Here is a 24,301-nt window from a genome sequence, read left to right on the forward strand (position 1 = left end):
TAATACAATAAAACCATGGTTATGGAAGTTTTAGAACCGTGAGGTGATTAATTAGACCTTAGTATATTAATATATGCCCTTGTGTCACACATGCTTTTTTTTTTCTATATTTCAGTCAACTCTCAAAATCCTTTAAAAAAAAACACGTCACTAACAGCTGCCTTAATATGTTTTTGTTTTTCTTGGTAAAACAAGGCTGTAAATAATTCTAAACAAGTAATGTAATGGTTCACTTAATTAATGAGTTTTATACCTAATACGGAGAGCAATTTCCACGGTCCCTTTCCGAAAATGCCGTCACAGTCTCCAAGTGGGCCCCTCAAATTCAACTTAGTGACCCTTGGGGGCACGTGCGTGGATTCCAGCCACGTGCTGGAAGAGAACTCATCACTAGCCTAGTTTAATGAAATAATGAAAATCTCCCCGTCTCTTTCCGAAACGGCAAGATTCAGTATTCCTTTCCGGCTTCGATGGTCCTTCTGTTCACTCCGGTGGTACAACTTGTTAGTGGTGGGACCGCGCAGTTTTTTCTCTTAGCCCACTAACGGGAAGAAAGCAAAAAACGGGTCCGCTTTTTTAAAGCGAATAGAAAAGGGCTGACCTCGGAGACGACAAAAGCTAGTCAACTCGTTGGAGGAGAAAAACGGGTTGAGACATTGAATGGTAATCTCAGTTGGTTGGTACTTGGCTTTTCCACAGCTCAGTCAAGCAGGAATTTAGCCAATCCTGAATCGAAACGGCCGATCCCTCGGCAGCACGGATTCGAAAATATCTGTCCAAAACCGAAGATTTTTCTTAGAGGAAGTGGGGATTTTTTTTTCTGGGGAAGGAGGAGAGCTGGATTTGAATCTAGCGGAGGAGCCTGAGGTGCCAGATCCCTCGTCGTTGGTGCGGGCAAGTCGCCGTCTGGGGAGTAGTTGTGGTTTGGGAGGCGGGGAAACCCTAGCTCTGAGTCGGGGAAGCGGGAAAGGAGAGTGGAGTGGGGAGGGAGTGGAATCTAGTTTTTTTGTGGGGAGTGATTGTGAGGATTTTGTTCGGAGGCGGGGATGCGAAGGAGGGGCTAATGACAGTCGGGCTGCTTCTGTTGTTGTTTTTTCTGCTGCCCTTTGTGGTGGGACAGCAGCAGCAGCAGCAGCAGTTGAGTTCGAGGATCGAACTTGCGGCTTTGTTTTCTCTGAGATCTTCGTTGGGACTACGGAGCAGGTTCTGGCCGCGGAAGGCTGACCCTTGCTCTGCTTGGGCCGGCGTTAGCTGTCGGTTGGACGGACGGGTTGTGGGCATCAATATATCCGGTCTCCGGCGAACTCGCCTTGGGCGGCTCGACCCTCGATTCTCTGTTGATGCGCTGTCTAATCTGACGTTCCTTGCGACCTTCAATTCTTCTGGGTTTGCTCTCCCGGGCTCTATCCCTGACTGGTTTGGGTCTGCTCAGCTTCCTTCTCTTACTGTGCTTGACCTCCGTTCTTGCTCCGTTTCTGGCTCTATTCCTCCCTCCCTTGGAACCTTGTCCAATCTTATCTTTCTTGATCTCTCGCGTAATTCCATCACTGGAAGCATTCCCGAGTCCCTTTTTGGTCTTTCCCGCCTCTCTGTATTGGACTTCTCGCATAACTTGCTTACCGGGAGCATTCATCCGTCGTTTCTGTCACTCGGCAATCTTACATTCCTTGACCTCTCCAACAATTTTCTCAACGGTCCTATTCCTCCTGCTTTCGGGAATCTTTCCATTTTATCTTCGTTAAACCTCTCCAGCAACGATTTAAGCGGCTCCATCCCTGCGCAGCTAGGAGGCCTCTCTCGATTAGTGAACCTTGATCTTAGTTTCAATTCTCTGTCGGGAGCGATACCCAATGATTTGGTGGGGTTGATCAGTTTGCAGAGAATGGCTATAGGGAATAATTCGCTCAAGGGGCCCTTGCCAGGAGAAGTCTTGTCCAAGCTTTCACGGCTACAGTCTGCGATCCTCAGTTATAACAATTTCTCTGGTGCTCTACCACAGGCAATATGGCTTCTTCCCTACTTAAGTTTCTTTGATGTCTCCTTCAATTTCTTCACGGGTAGTCTTCCTGTTAGGGGGGAGTCAGATACATTCAATGTGAGTGGGAAGTCGATTTTCAATCTGTCGCACAATCAGCTTTATGGCCCCCTTGCCTTGTCCAACCTGGTGGGAACTGGTTTTATCGATTTTTCCAGCAACTATTTTCAAGGGAGAGTCGATCTTAGTGCATTTAGTGTGAATGTTTCTCTTTTTGACAACTGTCTCCAAAACATTTCGAATCAGAGGAGTTTTTCGGACTGTAAATTGTTCTACGCTGCCAGAGGGTTGAATTTCGATGACGGTATTGGGGTGTCCCCAGACTCTGCACCTCAGCCTGCCTCAGGAGGGAAGAGGAGCCGCCGAAGTTGGAAGTTTATACTGGCGGGTGTTTTTGGAGGATTAGGCTTTATTATATTTTTGGTGTCAGCAATCATACTGCTGCAGCGCAGGCGTGGGGGTGGCACTACTACACAAAGAGAAGTTGTTGTAGATTCTGTCCCTTCAGGAGGTGGTCCTCCAGCTCCAGGTTTCTCTATTAATTATGCAAGTCTAGGAAATAATTTCACGTATGAGCAACTGCTTCAAGCCACTGAAGAGTTTGGTGATTCAAATCTCATTAAACATGGGCACTCTGGTGATCTTTTCCGAGGAATTCTGGATGGTGGGATTCCCATAGTTGTGAAGAGGATTGATGTACGAAAAGTTAAAAAAGATGCATTCCTAGTAGAATTGGATGCGTTCAGTCGGGTTTTGCATGCTAGATTAGTATCACTCCTGGGTCACTGCCTGGACCAAGATAACGAGAAATACCTTGTTTATAAATACATGCCAAATGGAGATTTATCCAATAGCTTGTTTAGGAAAATCAGTCCAGAAGAAGATGGGTTACAGTCACTGGATTGGATAACTAGGCTTAAAATAGCTATAGGGGCAGCTGAGGCTCTATCTTATCTTCATCATGAATGCACTCCACCTCTTGTTCACAGGTATTTCTTTAATTGCTCCCTGGCTTCCCTTTACTTCTTCTAATAAAAATTTTCTCATCTCTAAGGTTTTGTTTGCCAGTCATTAAGAACGCATAACTTTGGACATCTTACAACATAGCAGTCTAATGACTGAAGTTGCACGCGTTTACATTTCTTTAGTATAAAGTAGTTTAAATATCAAATTTGTACCTTCTAGACACTGATGGTAAACTCAAAGTGCCTTGCTCATTTTAGAAAGATGTTCTTCAGCAAATAGAAAGGAGGAAAAAGAAAAAAATGTTAGAAGAAATTTTGCGATATCTGACCAAGTCTTGGCCACAACTCAATAGATTGCATAGAATGAAAATTGAAATACTTGTGAAACTGCCTATAAGGGATGTATCTTGTTTTACCATGGAAGACATACACTGATATAGTGTTGTGGAATCATTATCTTCCTTTTAGCTGTTAATTTGCTTCTCACATGCTACTATATTTAAATCGCCCTGGCAACAACTCACTAAGGCTGTTATGGTGGTCCTGACAAGTACAACTGATGTTTAGGCTACTCGTTGGATCTCTAGGAACAAAGATGAATACTGTTACTGTTCATGACTTTTCATGGAATAGACATAAATCAAAATATGTGATTTGGGGAGAAAATAAAAGAGGAAAAAGAGTTATTGAAAGAGGAGCAACTTTGCTGCCTTGGAATCCAAACCAGAAAGGTCTGTCCAACTTCTTTATAATCAGGGTTTGAGTGAAAATTTTACAAAAGGATAAAAATGTCCCTCAATACTCAAAATTACATCTCCTAAAATACGTGTCTAAAGTAAATGAAAATTTAACTAAAGATAAAGTAAGATATTCTTTTTTGAAATGGGAGTAAGACATTCTCTATCTAATAGCCATACTATAGAAGAAAATTGTAATGTGGAAAATATGGAAAATGACCAAAATACCCCTAGACTTGTATTTTAACACTCCTCAAATTGGAGAGTAGATATCAAACAATCCTAGTTTGTCACTAATGAATACATGTTCACGTTTTCCCAAAAACTTCGTAAATATATCTCCCAAATGGTCTGAAGATTTTACATAAAGAGTTACCACCTTCCCTTGCATAGCTGCATCTCTAATGAAGTGGTAGTTAACCTCTATATGTTTCATTCTCTCATGGAATTCAAGATTTCTGGAAATAAAAATGACTCCCTGGTTATCACAATTCAGGTCAGGTAACGTAAAACCAAACTCAATAAGCATAAACTTAATCCACATAGGCTCACTAACTGTATGAGTCATTGCTCGATACTCAGCATCTGCCCACAACTGTCTGTTTCTTACTTTTCTAGCATATCAGATTGCCTCCAACAAAATAACAGATTGCTTCCATCTTACACTCAGTATAATCGGCATCAGAATACCCAAATACATCAACTTTCCCATTCTGAGTATACCCAAGACCTTTTCCAGATGCACCCTTCAAGTACTTCAAAATCCTCTGAGCAACTTCTAAATGGACTTTCTAAGGATTTTCCATGAACGGGCTCACAACTCCCATAGTTAATGAGATATCCAGCCTGGTCACTGTAGCATAGATCAATTTACCTACTATGGTATTAAGTTTTATCCTTGAGTGTAGAACCTTGGGTGTCATGTAGATTATGATTAATTTCCATGGGGGTGTCTATGGGTTTAGCACTTAATAAACCATACTCCTGTAACATAGCTAATATATATTTTCTCTAAGAAAGAACAATACCTCGCTTGCTACGAGCGACTTCAATGCCAAGGAAGTAATATTAAGAGAGCCCAAATCCTTCGTCTGAAAATGTGTGGCCAGATATTGTTTAATTTTTGTAATAACATTAAGATCATCACTAGATAACACAATGTCATCTACATAGACTACCAAAATCACCATACCATTCATCCTTTTAAGTAGGAACATAGAATGATCACAATGGTTCCTATAGAGCCCAAACTGTAGTACCACATCACTAAACTTTCAAACCAGGCCCATGGACTCTATTTAAGTACATAAATAGCCTGCTACAACTTATACACTTTTCCTGTCTTCCCCTGAGCAATATACCTAGGAGGTTGCTCCATATACACTTCCTCATGTAGGTTACCATATAGAAAGACATTCTTCATATCGAGTTGAAAGAGAGGCTAACCCTTATTAAAAGCCATAAATATTAAGATACGTACCGAAGGAAGTTAGGCCACTGGAGTGAATGTCTCAAAGTCATCAACTCCAAAAGTCTGTGTATACCCCTTCTCTACCAATCGAGCTTTGTACCGTTCAATAGAGCCATCAACATTATATTTGATAGTATAAACCCAATGACACTCCACAATAGCTGCTTTTGCAGGTGGATCACATAGACGCCATGTTCCCCGAGACACTAAAGCACTTATTTCATTATCCATAGCTTGTTTCCATTCAGGAGAGCACAAGGCTTCTTGCACTGAACGAGGTATATGGGAAGTAGATAATGACATAGCAAATTACTTGAAGGATGGGGACAAAAAATCAAGAGACACATATTTGGATTTCTGATGAGAAGTACAAGATCATTTACCTTTTCGTAGACTAAGAGGCAAGTCCAAATCATAGACAACAAGATTTGTAGGCAATAGGGAAATTGGTGGGTCATGAGAAGAGAGCTCTGTTGAGGTAATTGTTGGAGACACTGCAGGAGCACGAGAACAACGACTATAAACATGAATAGGAAATGAAGAACTCGATGAAGCTAGTACATCCAAATCTGCAACAGGAACAAGATTGTTTAAAGGAGATTTAAGTGATATTGGAAGGTCAATAGATGATGATAAATTTGGAGTATGTTCAAAGAAAGTCACATCGATTGACACATATGTCTTTCGTTGAATATGATCATAACATTAGTACTCTTTTTGTCGACAAGAATATCCTAGAAAAACACATTTGACAGACCGAGGTGACAACTTATCAACCGAAGTTCTAAACATATGAACAAAAGAAGTACATCCAAAAATATGAGGAGCCACATCAAACAATTTACAATTAGGCTTTAAAACCTAAAGAGGAACTTGACCACTCAAAATTGATGAGGGCATACGATTAACCAAGTAGCACGAAGCTAAAATTGCATTTCTCCAAAAAGATTTAGGAACATTCATATATAGTAATAGTGTCCTTGTAACCTCAAGGAGATGTCTATTTTTACGTTCAACCACCCCATTTTGTTGTGGTGTATAAGGGTATGACGTTTGATGGGTGATACCATGAGAAGCACAAAATACTAAAAATTTATGGTTAAGATATTCTAAACCATTGTTAGTACGAAGCACATGAACATATGCACCAAATTTATTTTTTATTTCATTGAAAAAATTGAGGAATACATCAAATACTTCAGACTTCTCCCATAGGAGATGCACCCAAGTGACTCTACTGAAATCATCAATGAATGACACCAAATGCTTAGAACCAGATAAGCTAGGAACCCAACATGGACCCTATACATCAAAGTGGACTAATTCAGACAACTTGTGTTTTGACTAGAAATAACTGGGAAACTGGTGCAACTATGCTTTCCCAGCTGATAGGATTTACAATCAAATAAAATATCGGTTGGCAAAGAAGGAAAAGATTGACGCAACTTAACTGGTGAGGGATGTCCCAAGTGCAAATGCCACAAGTAAGAAAATTTTTTTGCAGCAGTGAGAGCTACAACTCGAGAAACAGATACATCATTCAGCATATAAAGCCCTCCCTTCTCATGTCCTGAACCAAACATCATCTCCGTCTACAAGTCTTGGAAAACACAAGAAGTAGGATAAAAAGTTACTGAATAGTTTAAGGATTTAGTTATATGACTCACAAACAAGAGATTAACTAGAAATTTTGGTACAAATAAAACAGAATCTAAGGATATTTGTGGAGTAGTGTGAACTGTACCCTCCCCCCGAATGAGAGAGGTGGATCCATCAGCTGAAGTTACTCGACAATATGAATGAGATGGACTAATGGACTGAAATAGGGAGGGCATACCTAACATGTGTGTAGAGGCTCTTGAATTAATGATCTAAGAGGGGGAATGAGACACATTCAATGCATTCATACATGTACTAGCCATCATGGCACTTGTTGAGGAAGGAGTCTTGATAGTCTAAGAAGCAGTCAGTTGACTCAGTCGCTGTAATAACTGCTGAATTTCCTCATAGGATCCAGTGTGTGAGGAGGCATCCTTATCTCTGACTATAGAGCTAGCCCAAGTAGGGTTATCAAAATTTTCTTAGTATTTCTCAGAAATATGATTAATCTTATCACAATGAACATATTTTCGATCCCCCCGATCCTTTCGGCCACGACCACGAATATAGTAAGAGTGACCTCTACCTTTTGTTACCACCATGAAACTGACCATCATGCTTACCGGTAAAAGACTGAAGGTTAAGTGCAGCTGCTTCTTAGAGAGCTCCACCTCACTCATTTTTATTTACAATTGCACCTTCAGCTCGAAGAACTCTGTTAAAGGCTTGCTCAAGGGTGGTCACATCCTCATTGACCAACAACTGGGCTCTAATAGCATCATACTCAAGCCCCAAACCATCCAAAAATTGGGCTACTTGAATCTGATTTTCTTTTTTACGAATGTCTTCAGCATTCATAGTAAAAGGATGGAATGTACTAATCTCTTGTAGTACTCCCCTCATCTCAGTGAAATAATTTGTCACTGATCTACCTCCATGCTTCGTATTAAAGAATTTCACATATAACTCATAGATCCTTGACAAATTACTTTCTTGAGACAAAATGGAAGTCAAGGTAGTCCACATTGCCTTAGCAATACTGCGACTCAAAATTTGGTCACTAAATCTGGATTCCATATTGTTGACCAACCAAGTTATTACTAAATTATCTTCTGCCACCCAATCTTCTATAATAGGCATCGGGGGATCATCTGTTATATATTTTGTCATTCTTCTGGCACTCAAATACATCAAAACTGATATGGACCAGTTTACATAATATGATACATTCAACCAGTTCATTGTTATCTGAATAGTCTAAGAGAATTTCACATCTGAGTTCTCAGTAATCCTATAGACAGCACCCCGTGTGCTAGAATCAACCATTAAATATCACCAAACACCACAATTCAGTACACTAAAACATCAATTAACCAACGGGAAACACGTTCCCCAAATTTCTATGCTTGCGTAGTCTAATGGACCCCACACCAAATTCAATTAGGGCAATTCAGGACCCAGTTCACTCAATTTCAAATCAATAGTGATCGATTTCAGCAATTGAAACCATAAATCGATAAAAAAATGACCCAATTGCAAGAAACCAGGATGATGTTGCAAGCATTAGATTGATGACATAGGCAGATTTGAGAATTTTTTTTAAATTAGGATCATCAAACACTTCTAAATTCCAACAATCAATCAAATAGAAACAGTAATCATTATTCAATGGGCTAAGATGGGCAGAAAAAGGATTAAATTAGATTTTTCACCCTACCAGTCTAAAAATCTGGGAAAAACCTTCAAGGAGATTGCTGAAAATGGAGAGAAGATCCACAAAATCGAAAGAAACCTACCCAAGACTTGTGTTACCGCTCTGTTACCATGAAAAATATATGATTTGAAGAGAAAATAGAAAAGGAAAAAGAGTTTTGGAAGAGGAACAGTTTTTTTGCCTTGGAATCCGAGCTAGAAAGGCCCGTCCAGCTTCTTTATAATCAGGGTTTAAGTGAAAATTTATAAAAGGACAAAAATGCCCTCAATTCTCAAAATTACTTATCCCCTAAAATATATGTCTAAACTAAATGATAATTTCACTACAGATAAAGTAAGACATTCTCTATCTAATTGCCATACTATACGAGAAAAATGTAACATGGAAAATATGAGAAATGACCAAAATACCCCTGGATTTGTATTTTAACAGTTTTTACTAAATGAGAAAAAAAACTTTATTAAAGGCCCAAAAAAGAGACCAAAATGATGAACCATTCATTGCAAGAATTGCCTATTTGCAGTTTTATTTTGTTTTGCTTTATGTGAGTGATTTGCCTCATTAGACTTGAAATCCGCATCATGAACTAAATACTCTTTTCCACTGCTATGTCTTTTATCTAGAAATTGGAGATTGATTATTCAAAGAGGATTTTGTCATCTATATCACAATAAACATTGCAAACTCTTCTCATAAATAAGTAAATGCTATTACTTTGTAGCATGTCAGCATCTGTTTGGGCTATATTCTCCCTCTTGTCTTTTCCACTTTATCGTAAGTCTCTTATCTCCTTGCCTTCACTGCTCATGATGCACTCATTTTCTGATTCACTGTCCATGTGAATTTTTGCTTATCTTTATAGGAGGCTTTAGCTCAGTAACCACTTCCTGATCTTTATGCACAAGAAGTTTTAAGTAGAAAGTATATGTGTCTACTGCTTTCTTTCTTTGTTTTGTTTGCTTGTTGTAATGTAGTTGATTTTGAGCTACATATGTAGGGTATAAAGCTTTTGTTTTAATTAAGGACTGTTCATTGCACCAGAATATTTTTTCACTTCTTTTCACATTGGGGATCCTCTGCAGCTTGCTCATTTTGTTGACTGTTAAACATGTTATAGTTTATGATCCTTTTCATTGGTGTTCTGAGTTTATACGAGTTCTGAAGAATTTTTCCATGTTTATTGTATTCTTTGTGATGTTCCTAAAGAGATGTTCAAGCGAGCAGTATCCTCCTTGATGACAAATTTGAAGTCAGATTAGGAAGCTTGAGTGAAGTCTGTCCTCAAGAAGGAGATGTGCATCAGAATGTCATCACCAGATTCCTACGATTATCACAGTAAGTTTTTGGCATTCTTTCTTAGAAAAATATCTCTCTTAATAACTGCTGTTTGAAATTCCTATATGTTCAATGTATCTTGTTTCACCAAATCTGATTTTTCCTTTTTTGTATTTAATCTGCTTGTTAATTTTGTACTGGCCTTCCTCATTTTTATGTTTTAGATTTTTTTCCAGAAGTCAATGATGTTCTATTTTTATTTAGTTTATTTAAGATCATTAAAGGTTTTGCAAATAACATTTGATGTATATTTGGAGCAAGTTGGTCTGTTATTTTTTATATTCCATTCGACAGTGTGGAGGAGGTAGTGTATAGTCAAGTTCCATGTTACCACTTTTTAGCAGGGTTAGATGTTTGAATTATTACTATGGCTTTATTAACTCTGCATTGCTCTAAAATCTTATTGTCTTATGTGCCTTTTTGGTCTATGAGTGATTTAACTTTTTTTTTCGTTTGCTGCTTTTGTTCTTTCCCTCTTGAGGTTCCTCCTATGTGCTTCTCTCTTTTTAATAGAGTTCATGACATTTTCTCAGAAAAGATGGAAATATTTCCCTTTTCCCCTCTAGCATGCCTTTCCCCTATTATGATCAAGGAACGGAGCGATGGTAGTGAGTAGCATGCAAAATACTAATTTTGTTATAAGAATATAAAAAAGTAGAAATATACTGATCAACTATATCCTCTATTATAAGACTTTCATGTGCAAGTAACTTTTGCTTGTTTTTCTCCTTATTTTCATTTATTCACATAAAAAGATGGTGGATTCAATTGCATGTGGCACTTTTAAGGAATTGAAAATTCACAATGCATGTAAGATTTTTAATTTTTTAATTGATGTGGCTTAAGAAATCATTTTCACCGCAAAATCAATTGTTGTATGAGGCTTAGAGGATTGGAGCGGGAGAGAGTGATTGTGAGAGAGAGTGAGGCTTAGAGAGAGAGCGAGAGTCCGTGAGAGAGTTCGACTCAGAAACAGAAGAAGAAGCAGACGAGAGGAACGACAGTGGGACCCTAAATTTTCATCCTTGCAACATTATCATCAAGGAGTTTAAACCACTGATGAAGCCCCTCCCCTGGAACGGCGGAATGATAAAGAGATCCTACTTGTTGCTTTTGAGCTTTCGACTGTTCAACCGATTGGTCAAAACTGTGAACAGACCCTTTGGGTTTTGACCTTGAATGGGTGTTTGTTCACTCGTGATGACATTGACAATGGCTATCCTCACCTGGTCAGCAGCAGCTTAGTTCATACCGATCTGGCAACACATCCTTCAGCTTCAGCATGATCAACAATGGCATTAGGATAACCAGTGCGACCTAAGACAAGCGATCATTCATCACCATACCACTCGACGCTGCAACCAGCTTCATCAAGATGTTCAACGCTGCCACCTTGGACTAGCAGAATGGTAGAAGAACTTGGGAGCTTTGGACCAACAACATCGCTTTCTACGTTTCTGTCTTCCAGTATCGTGGGATTACAGATTGCAAGATCACTCAGTGCCCGTGACAGAACAATCATGGCAAGACTCTACATTTTGGAAAAGGACCAACTTTGGATTTGGCTGGATACAATTCAAGAAAGAAATCATTAAACTTTTCACTCCCATTCTTCCCCAACCACGTCATCGTCACCATCCCACTTTCCGCCATTACTACCTGTACCAACAAATTACCACATCATTCGATCTCACCACCTTTCCTATCACCACAGAGCACCACCAACACCAATACCACCTCCCCCAAATCCAAAGAAACCCCCCCCCCCCCCCCCCCCCCCCCCCCCCGAACTCCACCACCAACCTTTAATTCCAACGTAGTCTTCCCACCCCTCTTATGATATCCCTACTATCTTCATACTACCTTACCTCTAGAATATAGGCGAGAAGCTCTTCTCCCTATCTATTGTTGCCACCACCACCAAAAATTGTACCTCTATCCCCTCATTGATTCATTCGCTAACCTCCTATCTACAACTCAAATATACCCCAACATTCTCTTTTCTTCACAACAACGATTGGGTCATCCACTTTCTCACCGGCGATGACAAACTGCAAGCCTTGCAAATACCACATCCCATCCCCACCCGAACTTCACCAACCTCACCGACTAGTCTTCCACTTGCCCCAACAATATCCACGGATAATGGATCTACGTGTGGGGGCTACTAGTGGAACTTTGGCATGACCATACCTTGATATCTCCCCCATCATGAAATCGAGGCTTGATAAGGCAAGACTTTCATCATCCCAAATAACCCCTACTTCGGCACCCGATTAATCAAACTCTCCGTAAACAACACAATCTTCTGGCTCCGGATCACCTTCGAAGACCTCTCTCCCCTATGCCCATCCACCATGACTGATACGCTGTCCGAATTTCTTCACCGAGTTGACTCAGACCCTACTAAGTCACGCTCCACTCAGAACCCATCCCCTGAAACTTGCCAAACTCAAGCTGTCCTTGAAAATTCAAATTTCAAACACTCTGTTTCTCTGCCAATAGACAACTTTGACCCTATCCTAACAACTCTGGCGCCTTATGCACACCATCCCGAAAATACCCTTGAACCCCAACTACCCTAACCTGTCCCCCTCCTTTTTTTCAGTCTCTCGTTGACCACGTCCCCAATCCTGAAACCCTGCTTGGTCAACCCCATTCTCTATCCACAAGATTACCAAACTGATCATAATAATAAAAAAAAGATTACCAAACTGTCAAGCTCTCAGCCAAAAAACCCCACGCCCCCACTAACATCCCAACTGCTCTTCTCACACCTGGCCTCATTCGCCAACTACCCCACCCAGGCTTTGACCATTTTAAGCTCATCACATTGCTATCTGACCCTTCTAGCATCCCCTTCCACCCTTCTTGTCACTCTCATTTTAGGAATGGACTCCCATACTTCCCCCCTCGTCACCAGACATCCCAAATGACCCTCCATCTGACTGTGAGTCCTCTTCTCCATGTCTACGTGAAAGAGCTCCCTCTCAACCTTCAAAACTTTTGCCACAATTCAGCTCCCCTCCCATTCTCGCCACCTACCAGAGAAGAGGCTGAACCCCTGACCGAAGATTATTGCGAGAAGAACCCATCATTGCATCTCAATATCCCATCGTCCCTATTACCGGCAAAATCACTTTCCCTTCACCGAATGAGAACTCTAGGAGATTGGTGGCCAAACTTCAATCAAAGCAACACAAATACGATGAAGACACCTAGAGTCAGATGATGTGTTTGGCAGAGATCATTGGGGCCATTCAACAGGACCCTCCCACTAACCCCCCTTCCAACTCAGGAGTCCGCAAACATTCCATGAAGAAATGATATTATCTCCTGGAATATACATGGAATTGGAAATCCTTGAGCATGCTGTTGTCAGGAAATTTCTCTCCTCCAAGCCAACCATTGTCTTCCACCAAGAGTCCAAACTTCAATGTGTTGACGATCAGCTCCCTCATGAGCTTTGGAATTGTCCCTTCCTGGCCAGGACCTCTCTTAATGTCATTGGTCATTCGGGAGGAAATCTCGCCCTCTGGAATTCCGATTTTGTTGAGGTTTTTGAGGATATTATTGGGACCTACTCTATCACCATCAAAGACCAGGACCGAACTGCTAACTGTGTATAAAGTATTGCTGTTGTTTATCGCCTGAATCACTATCAAGATCACAGATTCTTCTGGATGGAACTCTCTACCCTCTCCCAAATCTGGCAGATAGCCTGGCTCTTCATTGTAGACTTCAACACGGTCCTCTTCTGCTCTTACAGATCTCTCCCCTGCCCCAGAACCTCCACATCCGTGCGAAATTTCGCTGATTTTATTGATGGTTGTGAGCTCGATGAAATTTCTCTATCTGGCAATAAATTCACTTGGTCCAACTGTCAGCAGTTTCGTCCCATTCTCTCCAAACTTCATTGCTTTTTTTGCCAACAGTGATTGGTCAGGTTTCTATCAACAAGCCTCCAGAAAAGTCCTTAACCGTATTTGCTCTGATACTAAGATGGGACACTGGGGCCCCAAGCCATTTCGTTTCGAAAATTCCTAGCTTGCTGATACCGAATTTCTTCCGAATTTCTCTCGCCACTAGATGCAGTTCTCAAAGACCTTAAAAAATGATTGGCGTCTACCTCTTAAGCTCAAGGTCATGAAGGGGCACCCTAAGACCTAGGCTGCTTCCCATCATGTTGTTTCTATTGATTCAAAAAACGAAGGTATCAACCAAATTACTGAGGTGGACCAGATTGAAGATGAGTCAAGACCTCTCTCCGCCTTTGAATTCTCTTGTTGTCTCAGTCTCCAAGAGCACGTCCTCTCTCTCAATCATTTAGATCGAATCCATTGGAAGCAAAGAGCTCTTTTCAGATGGCTCTCTAATGGCGACGACAACACAAAGTTTTTTCATGCCTTGGCCTCCTCTAGGCGGAGAACGAATCACATCAGCTCTCTCTACCTCAATGAAGTGGTTACCTATGACCGAACCCTTATTACTAATAATTTCCTTGATATCTTTGCAAATCTATACAGGGACGACTGGCCTTGTTGCAAAAATCCACAATCTCCAATTTCCTTCCATCTCCAGCGCAGTTGCCAACCTTGTGGAGCTTCCCTTCTCAACTTTGGAGATTGAATGTGTCACTCTTGGTCTGCCCCTGGATCATGCTCCAGGACCAAATGGTTATTATGGAGATTTCTTCCAATACTGTTGGTCTATCCTTAAAGAGGATATCAATGCCATGGTCCAATCCTTTTACTGTCATGGTCTCATTTTCTACAACTTAGGAGCCACCTTCATTAGCCTTAATCCTCAAGAAAAACTCAGCGGAACATCCCACTGATTTTAGACCCATCAGTCTTATTTCCAACAGCTATAAATGATAGCCCGAATACTCTTGCACCGTCTCAAAGTGGCCCTTCCTTTGCTAATTTATCCTGGCCAATGCTCATTCATCAAAGGAAGATCTATTCTTGACACGGTCATGGCCTCTTATGAAATTCTCAATCACTTCAAGATGGCTGGTGAGCCTAGAATTGCCCTCAAAATCGACCTAGAGAAGGCTTTCAATCTGGTGAACTTGAATCTGCTGGACGAACTCCTCAATTCGATGGGTTTTGGAGACAAATGGTGTTTATGGATTAGGAGTTGTATCTCCTCCTCAACGGCAACGCTTGCAGTTTCTTCAAAAGCTCCAGATGTCTACGCCAAGGGAATCCCTCTCTCCCCTTCTATTCACTATCATGGCCGAATACTATCAACTCTAATCCACACTACCCTTTAGCTCCACTGGCTTGAACCCGTCGCATCCCAACTAGCTTTTAACGTTCCTTTGCTTCAATTTGCCGATGATACATTGATATTCGGCATCGGTATAATGGACCAAATCAAGCATCTCAAGGCTCTGCTGAACATCTTTGAGATAAGCTCCGGCTAGAAAATCAATTGGAAGAAAAGCTCTCTCATTGGATATCACATTGACCCAATGCTTCTCCAGGACACGGCCTCTTATTTGAATTGTGGAATCAACTCTCTGCTCACATCTTATTTGGGCCTTCCTCTCTTTGAGGGTAGACCTCATAGACACCTTTGGGACCCTGTGTTGGAGCATCTTGGGCGAAGTCTTGCTTTGTAGCGTGACTGTCTCTTGTCCAAAGCTGGGAGACTTACTCTCTTTGACTCATATCTCGCTGGAATTCCCAATTACTTCTTGTTGAATTTATGGAAAAGAGAAAAAGTTCATTGACTTATTGTAATCAAAGTACATGAACCCTATTTATAATAAAAGAAAGTATTAGAGTCCAATTACAATTAAACTACTCTTGTCCCAATTACACCCAAACTCTAACACTTAAAGATAAGTCTTTGCATGATTAAATAACTCAACATAGTTGAAGACTAACATAGCTAAAACACCTTTAAACTACAACTCTTCTGTGAGACCTACTTCTATAATAATTTTAGCTCTGTAAGATGTCTTATTGTGAGAGTCATGTAAGACTCTTCCATATTTGCTCTTCAACACTCCCCCTCAAGCTTGAGTTTATAACTTCAACTTGCAATGAAAAGAATTCTTGGTCTTCAATTTTCTTTTGCTAAAAAAGTTTCTTCACAAATACAATTCTTCATAGATGCAAAAACTTTGTCTTTTGTACTCCTCCTTTCTTGAATATTTTGGTCACATAAAACTTATTGTAACATATGGAATAAAATACCTCTTTCTTATACTTCTTCTACTTCTCCCCCTCAAGTTAGGAGGTAATGGTAGCGATCTCAGTTTGAACCAAATAACATAGATGTAGTAACAAGCCCCTCTATCACGGTGTCCCAAGTATAAGTACGACACCAAGTACAAACTCTCAAAGGATAGAAATGGGTGATAAGTGTGTAATGCCTCTAATTCACAAGACGACAATAAAAGACCTACGGATACATATAAAAAGTCTCAATGGACTTAAAACACCTATATATGTATATAAAGGTAAACCAACCGAAGCAACACACAAGAGGTTGGCCCAGAGTCAAAAAAGGATGGTAGGATAAAGGTAACCGAAAAAAGGGTAAGTGAGATATTTTCCTGATATTGTTAATCAATAACAGCAACTCAAAAAGTGACGCAAAAATTTCGGCTTAAATTCGGATTTTTTCAATGCAACAGGATGCCAATATGAATATATCCTTAAATATAGATCAGATTGACATGAAATTTCTCCTTCTAAAACTAGACTTATACCTTTCATCCAAGTATAACTTCTCTTCATAAAATATACTTATTTGGAGATAAATAATTTCATAGATCTCGGTCTCTTTAATCTGGCCGAACTAAGAATCTTTCTCCTTTTGCCAACATGACCATTGACTCTTCCAAGATCAATATCTCTATATAAAAAACTCAAATCGAGAATTGGTTGAATAGGTTAGAAAATGGACTTACAGATCTTTATTTTCATATATACTTCTCCATATAAAGTCTCATTCTTGATAGCATAAAATAGCTCAGAAGTTGAAGGTTTTTGGTGCTGCTTGAACCTCTCTTGCAGTCTGACCTCTACTGCTGAAAATATCTATTTATTTTTGTAGAAATCTCCGATCGCAAAAATTCGTTTTGCGTTGGAAAGTAGACTCAAATATCCTTCCGTCAATATGTAATATGCAATATGAAAAACTCATTATAGAGGTGAAAACGCAAAGCAAACAACGGGTATAGGGGCTGAAAAAAAAGAAAAAAATAGATACGAACCTAAACTACTAGAGATAATAGATCAGAAAAGGATCACATTATATTTGTGGGTTGACCGAGTCAACTCACAAAACCTACTCTGATACCATGTTGAATTTATGGAAAAGTGAAAAACTTCATTGACTTGTTGTAATCAGAGTACATGAACCCTATTTATAATAGAGGAAAGTAGTAGAGTCCAATGACAATTAAACTACCCTTATCCTAATTACTCCCAAACTCTAACACTTAAAGATAAGTCCTAGCATAATTAAATAACTCAACATAAATAAAAGACTAACATAACTAAAACACCTTTAAACTGAAACTCTTTTGTGAGAGTTGCTTCCATAATAATTTTAGCTCTATAAGACTTCTTATTGTGAGAGTCATGTAAGACTCTTCCATATTTTCTCTTTAACACTTCTTATCATTCTTTCACTGCCCGATGGCATTCTGCCGGAAAAATTGATGGACTCAAACGAAAATTTCTCTAGAAAGGTGCTGAGTCAGGCTTCAAATACCACCTGGTCAAATGGAGTGATATCTGCATACCCAAAGACAGAGGTGGTCTCAGCATTCAGCAAACCCAGGACATCAACAAAGCTTTCATTCTAAAATACTTATGGAGGTTCAACGCAGTCCCTACTGCTATCTGGAGGCCGATGATTGCAAAAAATCTTAAGTGGACCTCGCCTTGGTGGATTGCTGGGGAAATACGTCAAATCTCTCCCCCCTTTGGTGGACTTTCTTCCCTCTTCTTGGCCTCCTTGAGAAGGGCATCAGTCTCAACTTCTGGAGTGACTGGTGGTGCGACTCTTGTCCTCTCAACAATTCATTCACCTGTAGATCAGTTACCAACCCTATGCTATTGTTACCTCCTCTTGGTCCCCTCTTGATGATTGGAACCTGTTCCTTTGCCGAGGCCTCAACAATGAGGAAGCCACCCTGGCCTCCTCCCTTCTCAAGTTACTGCAGGACATTACTATTTGTCCAAATGCCAAAGACAAGATTCTGCGGCACCTTGAACATGATGGCGTATTCTCTGTTTCCTCAGCCTACCATCTCATCAATGGTTTCCCCCCCTCAACAGATCCTAGCGACATCTATTGCATCTGGAAGTTGGCCATCCCTCTCAAAGCAAAATTCTTCCTCTGGTGTGCCACCAAAAACAGAATTCTCACTGCCTCCAATCTCCACACACGCACACATCCTCTCACTTCTATGTACATTCTGCAATGCTGTTGAGGAGACGACCAACCACCTTCTCCTTCATTGTCACTTCACCTGGTCTGTTTGGTCCAGCATCTTCAACCATTTCGGCCTTCAAATATGTCTTCCCAATGACCTCCTCCTCACTACTCTGAAGATCGCTTCAAGGCCTCTTCTTCCCACCTTAGGTAAAATCTTGATCTCTTCAGTTGTTGGCCACACTCCTTGGGTCTTTTGGAAAGAGTGCAATAACAGACATTTCAACTTCAAGGCCTGCTGTCCTGAGATGGTCATCGGCAAAATTATTGGCCAAGTCTCAGCTTGGCTTCATACCAGAAAATAATTCAGATATATCAGCTCCTCCCTGCGTCTCAATTGGTCGACTATTGCTTGTATGTCTTGCCATCAAGTCCACCCCCCAACATAGCATGGTCCCCTCCTCCTGTCGGCTTCTTAAAGCTAAATTTTGACGGTGGCGCCTGTGGGAGCCTTGGCATTGCTGGTTTCGGTGGTATTTTCCAGGATGCTGATGGCCAATCCCTGCTCACTTACTCAGGACCTATGGGGACTGCTGATTCTACAGAAGCTGACCTATTTGCTCTCTATCAAGTCTCCTCCTCTTCCGGCATCATCTCAGCGGTTCCCTCATGATCGAAGGTGACATGCTGGTCGTCATCAACTGGTGTTCTACCACCTCAGCACCTCCTTGGCGTCATTGGAGTGTTCTCCAAAAAACTTTTGATCTTATTTTTCCCCTACAATGTTATTGGACTCACACCCTGAGATCAGCAAACTCGTTTGCTGATTCTCTTGCTAAAAATGGAGCCTCCCTCCAATTCCTAGTAGTAGGGGGTGACTCCTCTAATTTCTGTTTGTTTGCTTTGGCTGTTTCTAATAAAATATCACTTTATTAAAAAATCAACTGTTATATGTGTACAATTGATCTGCTAATAGTATCACGTTGATTGTTTCAACTATGTCTAGTTGATAAAAGGATGTGATAATATTAAAGATGTAAACTGTAAAAGAGCCCTTTGGCCCTACGTTAAAATCTAAAGTGGTCACATGTAAGAAAATTCAAAGTAATATCTTTTCTTTTGCTACTATGTAGTTTTAAATAAGAAAATTAGAAAAACAGAATTTGGAGTCAAATTCATGTAAGATAGGTTCACCTCTTTTTTGTATTGGACTTAGGTCTATGTAAATTTCGTTGCATCCTCTTCTACATATTCTTTTTCACTTTCTGTGTCTTATTATTTGATTTTGTTCCAATTTTTCCTTAACTTTGAATTATAAATGTAGATCACGACTTTCTTGCAAATATGATGTACAAATGGCATTCTGATTTCTGGTAAATGTTATCTTTTCTTTAAGAGGAAAGAAATTTTAGTTACAGCTGAGAGATGATTGAACTAATCCATAATTCTGGCTTTCTTTAGAACAGTTGTTCCAAATTTGGCTTGCCTTTATCTCAAAATAAAACATTTCATTGATGCTCCACGCCTTTGCCCAACTCTCAAAACTGTAGTCTAATGTTGTCTTCATTTTGCTTGATGTGCAGGTCTGCTGAACAAGGCCCTTCAGGTGTGTATTATTTACTAGATGACGACTTCTTCAGTTCATCTTTAATATTCAATTATTGTTTAAAAAGCTGCAAGTAACAGCTAGAATTATTGCTTGCTTGGACTAGCTGTGATCAACTTTTAATTCTCGAGTCCTTGTTTTATGGTTAGGTTTGAAGTTAAAATTTCATGAAGCAAAAATGCTTGTTTCTTTACATTGTGCACTTTCTTTGTTTAAACATTGCAAAGAGTATACAGTATTTTGTATTTTAAAGTTGTGTTGATTTTCAGGCCTCTTTGATTAGATAGGTCTTTTCTGTGATCTCAGCAACTTTGCCTCTCATTCCAGTGATCTTCTTCATCTCTTTTGTTACTAAAATACCCAAATTGCTGTATTGAAGCCAAAGTGCATGTTTTTCCTTTATGTTCTACATTTTTCTGTCATCCAAGAAATTCCTATTCATACAAATCTTTTTCTCCTTGGTTGACATCGGCATGTTTGCCACTCAGCAATCTTGTTCATCTCTTTTGTTACTAAAATACACAAATGCTGTATTGAAGTCAAAGTGCATGTTTTACCTTTACGTTACACAGTTTTTTGTTTTCATTTCAACTCTAGTTTCAGGTGAGTTTGTACCATCCAGAGATGGATTGCGCTGCTAGTGAGTGTCTGAGCCCCTGAACCAATTACTGTTCTCTAAGAAACTGGAAGTATTGTGGCGCAGAGGCAGTTTGCCTTTGGTTGGCTGCATTATCTAATCCCTTCCAGTTTCTCAGCCTTCAATAGTTTTCATAGTATCATTGATACTGTGGTTGGCCTGCATGAGCAGCCTTCATTGGCCCATTGCATGTCTTTAATAATCCGAGTATGGGCACTCCCTGTTTGTAACCATATGTTCTACTCAGACTTGTCTCTTAATATCTGCCCTCTTGTCATCCTATAGGTTCAGTTTCACATGACTTTGAATGGTTTTGCCGTTGGCTTGCCAACTTTAATATGTCCACAATTGTCTATGAGAGCCACTTGAACAGGATATTGATTGTAGCTGATATTCAGGAAATGTTGACTGCAGGATCTTCATCAGCAACGTGCGCCTTTGATGTTTACTGCTTTGGGAAGGTGCTTTTGGAACTGGTAACTGGCAAGCTAGGAATCAGTGGCTCGAATGATGCAAGCACAAATGAATGGTTAGAGAAAATTTTGCCTTATATTAATGTGTATGAAAAGGACTTGGTGACAAACATAATTGATCCATCTTTGATTGTGGATGAGGATCTGTTGGAAGAGGTTTGGGCAATGGCAATTGTTGCCAAGTCCTGTCTCAATCCAAAGGCGTCAAAACGCCCTCTCACAAGATACATCCTCAAGGCACTGGAGAACCCACTGAAAGTGGTAAGAGAGGAGAGCTCTGGTGGCTCTGCACGTCTAAGAACAACCTCGTCTAGAGGCTCATGGAATGCTGCTCTATTCGGTAGTTGGCGCCATAGTTCATCGGATGTAGTGATGCCAGGGTCAACCGCCAACCGGGAGAGGGAGGGAAGCATTCTAAAGTTGTCAACAATGGAGCGGGGTTCTTATGGGAGTTGTAGAGCTGCCAGTGGTCTCGATGTTTCATCTTCTAACAAGAAATTATCTCGGGAAATCTTTCCTGAACCAACTGCCATATCTAGAGGAGAAGGGGGTAGACCAGAAGAGGAGGAAAATGAGGATTGAAAGAGGGTCGAGGCTTTCGATTCTTTACAATAAAATTGGTGGGCTCCCCATTTGAGTGCCTGCCTGCAAACCGATGATCCCGTGTTTTTGTTTCTCTATTTCCTTTAAAAATGGGGAATGATACGAGGACTTGTGGTTTCCGTCCTTACTTTGAAACCCAGAAAGAATTTTAAATCAGGTTTGGTTATCATGGATGGGTTCATCGGCAAGAGTCAAGAGTGCACCGGCTGTTGTGCAGTTCGTGTTCTTTTTTTATGTTGTGTTGCTCCTACGAATTGAGGGGTTCATGGAGCCAGGATTTATTTTTCGCAGCTTGCTTTTCGCCAGAAAGCTGCAAATTATTTTGTAATCTAACACATTTTCAATATAAATCTCCAATCTTTCGGCCTTTTTTCACTGTATCAATCTTGTTATATCTGGCGAAGTTGTTCCAGTGATGCATCATGGAGTATGAAGCCGACCCCAGAGGATTTTTCATTTAGCCTCCCAAGTCCAAGTACCTAGGAGGGTTTCTAAGTGAAAGAAGAGGTGGAAGTTTCAGAAATTCAAAATTATCTGGTTTTGAAGTACCCAATAATGTCTAGGACAATACCGGGAATGAATTAGTAAAATCATTGGAAAATACTTTTATGTGTTAGTGCCCAAAATGGAAATATATTGAAAACGAGTTATTTTTTATAATATATTTAACAAATAATAAATCATGTTTATTTAATGTAATACTTAAATATATTAACATATAATAAATAATTAAGTAAGGTATTTTATTAATAAATTAAGATAGACAGTAGTTTAGTCTAAATTAATATAATAATTACGAATTAAAATTAATTTATTAATTTTAATTAACTATAAGCAAACAAAAATATTTAAATATCTAGATATTTGATCAAGTTCTTACTTTAATAATATCTTAATTATTATTTTTAAATTAATAATTTAATATAGTATCAACAGTAAATCAACAAAATATTTTATTAATAACATAAGATAGATTTTAGTATAATATAAATTAATAATATAGTTACGAAATAAAATAATATTATTAGTTTAATTAATTATAACAAATAAAAATAAAAAGACTTTGATAGAGGGTATTGAGGTTAATACTTTTAAAATCGTGATAAAATAATTTATTGAAAAAAAATACTTAATAACGAATTGAAAGGGAGAAGGGTTCAGACGGTTCCGCAAGACGGCGAGAGACGAGAGAGAGACGAGAGAAGTAGAGAGGGTCGAGAGAGCGGAGAAGTAGATGTTCTTCCTTCTAGAGGGAAACATGGAACCGGTCAGTGTGATATACCCCAGAGAGAAGCTCCATTTGAACAAAAAACCCGGACCCCAATCTCAAGGAAACTCTCATGGAGATGTGTTAGTTGATTCAACTTTGATGAAACCCAGAAAAAAAAAAAAAATCCTTTCTTGACGAGGGCAGAGATGAAACGATAAGAACAGTGAGGGAGCAGGTGGCTTGTATTTGAATACACGGTTTGAGTTCTTTCTGCATTTCGGAGAGCAGGCTGTGAGAATGGGAAACAAGCGGAGGGTGTGTCTGGGTTGAAGACAACATGGGTTTTCTCTTTGGTGTTTTAAATTGCCTGATTACAGTCAAGAAAGGCAGCTTTTAGTTCGCAATAAACAAGTCTGGAGATGCATGTGAAAGATTCCTTTCCAACCTCGTTTTCCAACTCCTCCTACCCATCGTGATTTTCCTCCATTAAAGTACTGCAACAGTGCTTCCAGATACTGAAAGGCACCCCTGTCCCCTTATGGAATCTCTATCTCCCTCTCCCTGTCTGTCCCTCAATAAACTAGTTTATCCTCATGCCATATGTAGTAGTAGCAAAAGTATATTCTTACCCACCCAAATCCCAATCCATTGAAGCGATACAGGTAATATATTTAAAGCCTGGTATCTTTAAACCTTGATGTCCTCATCTTCATTCCAAACCACAACCCGGTTGAGCCATGACAATTGAGGTTGTTTTCCTCTTTTCTCTCTGTTTTTTCTTTAACGAGGGTTGTTTCCATTTGGGGTCAGTAATTATCCCTTCCAACTTGGGCGGTAATGCTTTGCTTGAAATAGCCAACCCATTTGTGTAGTGGCTCCTCATCTCCTTTGGTCGGATGTTGTCATGTCAGGCGATTAGTGGGGGATACCTGACCACTTGGGCGATGGTTTAACGGCGACACACTTGAACTAGTGTTGCGCCTCTGACTGGTCCTCCCATCAGGGAAAACCTTGTCACATCTCTATAGGCATCAACCACCCCATGGACAACAACTAAGTTACCACCCAAGTGTGTATTGGTTGGTACAGTGGGACCCATTGGTCACATGAAAGGGTTATCCACATTTAGCCAACATGGGGAACTTTGCCCTAAAAGCCTTAAATCAAGCTGTGGAAACAATATGGGGTGACGTGGAAGTAAAGGCTTTCAAAGTGAAGGTTGTTTTGGAGACATCGGACAGGTCAAGGGCTCAGGGTGGGGGGCACCTACAAGAGAGACATCATCAATTGGTTCGGGGAGGGCCCAAGCCTTTAGATACCATTGATATATGAGGAACCCTGAAACTAGAAATGAAAAAAATAAAAATAAATTTTTTTAATGGGATTTCTACTTTGACGGTCTGTTTGGAATCTTATAGAAAAGAAGAAAAAAAATGAAAAATTGATTATTATTATTTTCAAAAAATAATTAATAAAAAATTTAATCATTATTTTATTTTTATTAATTATTTTT

The 24,301-nt window shown here is 39.8% G+C and overlaps 1 protein-coding gene across 1 annotated transcript; it reads left to right on the forward strand.

The window, feature by feature from the left end:
* The first annotated feature begins 689 nt into the window (after positions 1 to 689).
* On the forward strand, positions 690 to 21,958 carry LOC137953230 (probable LRR receptor-like serine/threonine-protein kinase At2g16250). Its single transcript, XM_068800515.1, has 4 exons — positions 690 to 3,024; positions 9,728 to 9,856; positions 19,843 to 19,865; positions 20,917 to 21,958. The coding sequence occupies exons 1-4, from the start codon at positions 1,064 to 1,066 to the stop codon at positions 21,555 to 21,557; spliced, it is 2,754 nt and encodes a 917-aa protein (XP_068656616.1). The 5' UTR covers positions 690 to 1,063; the 3' UTR covers positions 21,558 to 21,958.
* The last annotated feature ends 2,343 nt before the right edge of the window (positions 21,959 to 24,301 follow it).

Source organism: Aristolochia californica, unplaced genomic scaffold, assembly GCF_029961685.1.
Source record: "Aristolochia californica isolate CCGP_79_NKW_82.1479 unplaced genomic scaffold, dmAriCali1.0.hap1 SCAF_16, whole genome shotgun sequence".
NCBI classification, from domain to species: domain Eukaryota; kingdom Viridiplantae; phylum Streptophyta; class Magnoliopsida; order Piperales; family Aristolochiaceae; genus Aristolochia; species Aristolochia californica.

Excerpts from the sequence above, each read along its gene's own strand:
- LOC137953230 (XM_068800515.1), top strand. The coding sequence starts at position 1,064 with ATGACAGTCGGGCTGCTTCTGTTGTTGTTTTTTCTGCTGCCCTTTGTG. Across the intron at positions 9,857-19,842 it reads AGATTCCTACGATTATCACA|GTCTGCTGAACAAGGCCCTT; the intron begins GTAAGTTTTTGG and ends CTTGATGTGCAG. Across the intron at positions 19,866-20,916 it reads TGCTGAACAAGGCCCTTCAG|GATCTTCATCAGCAACGTGC; the intron begins GTGTGTATTATT and ends TGTTGACTGCAG.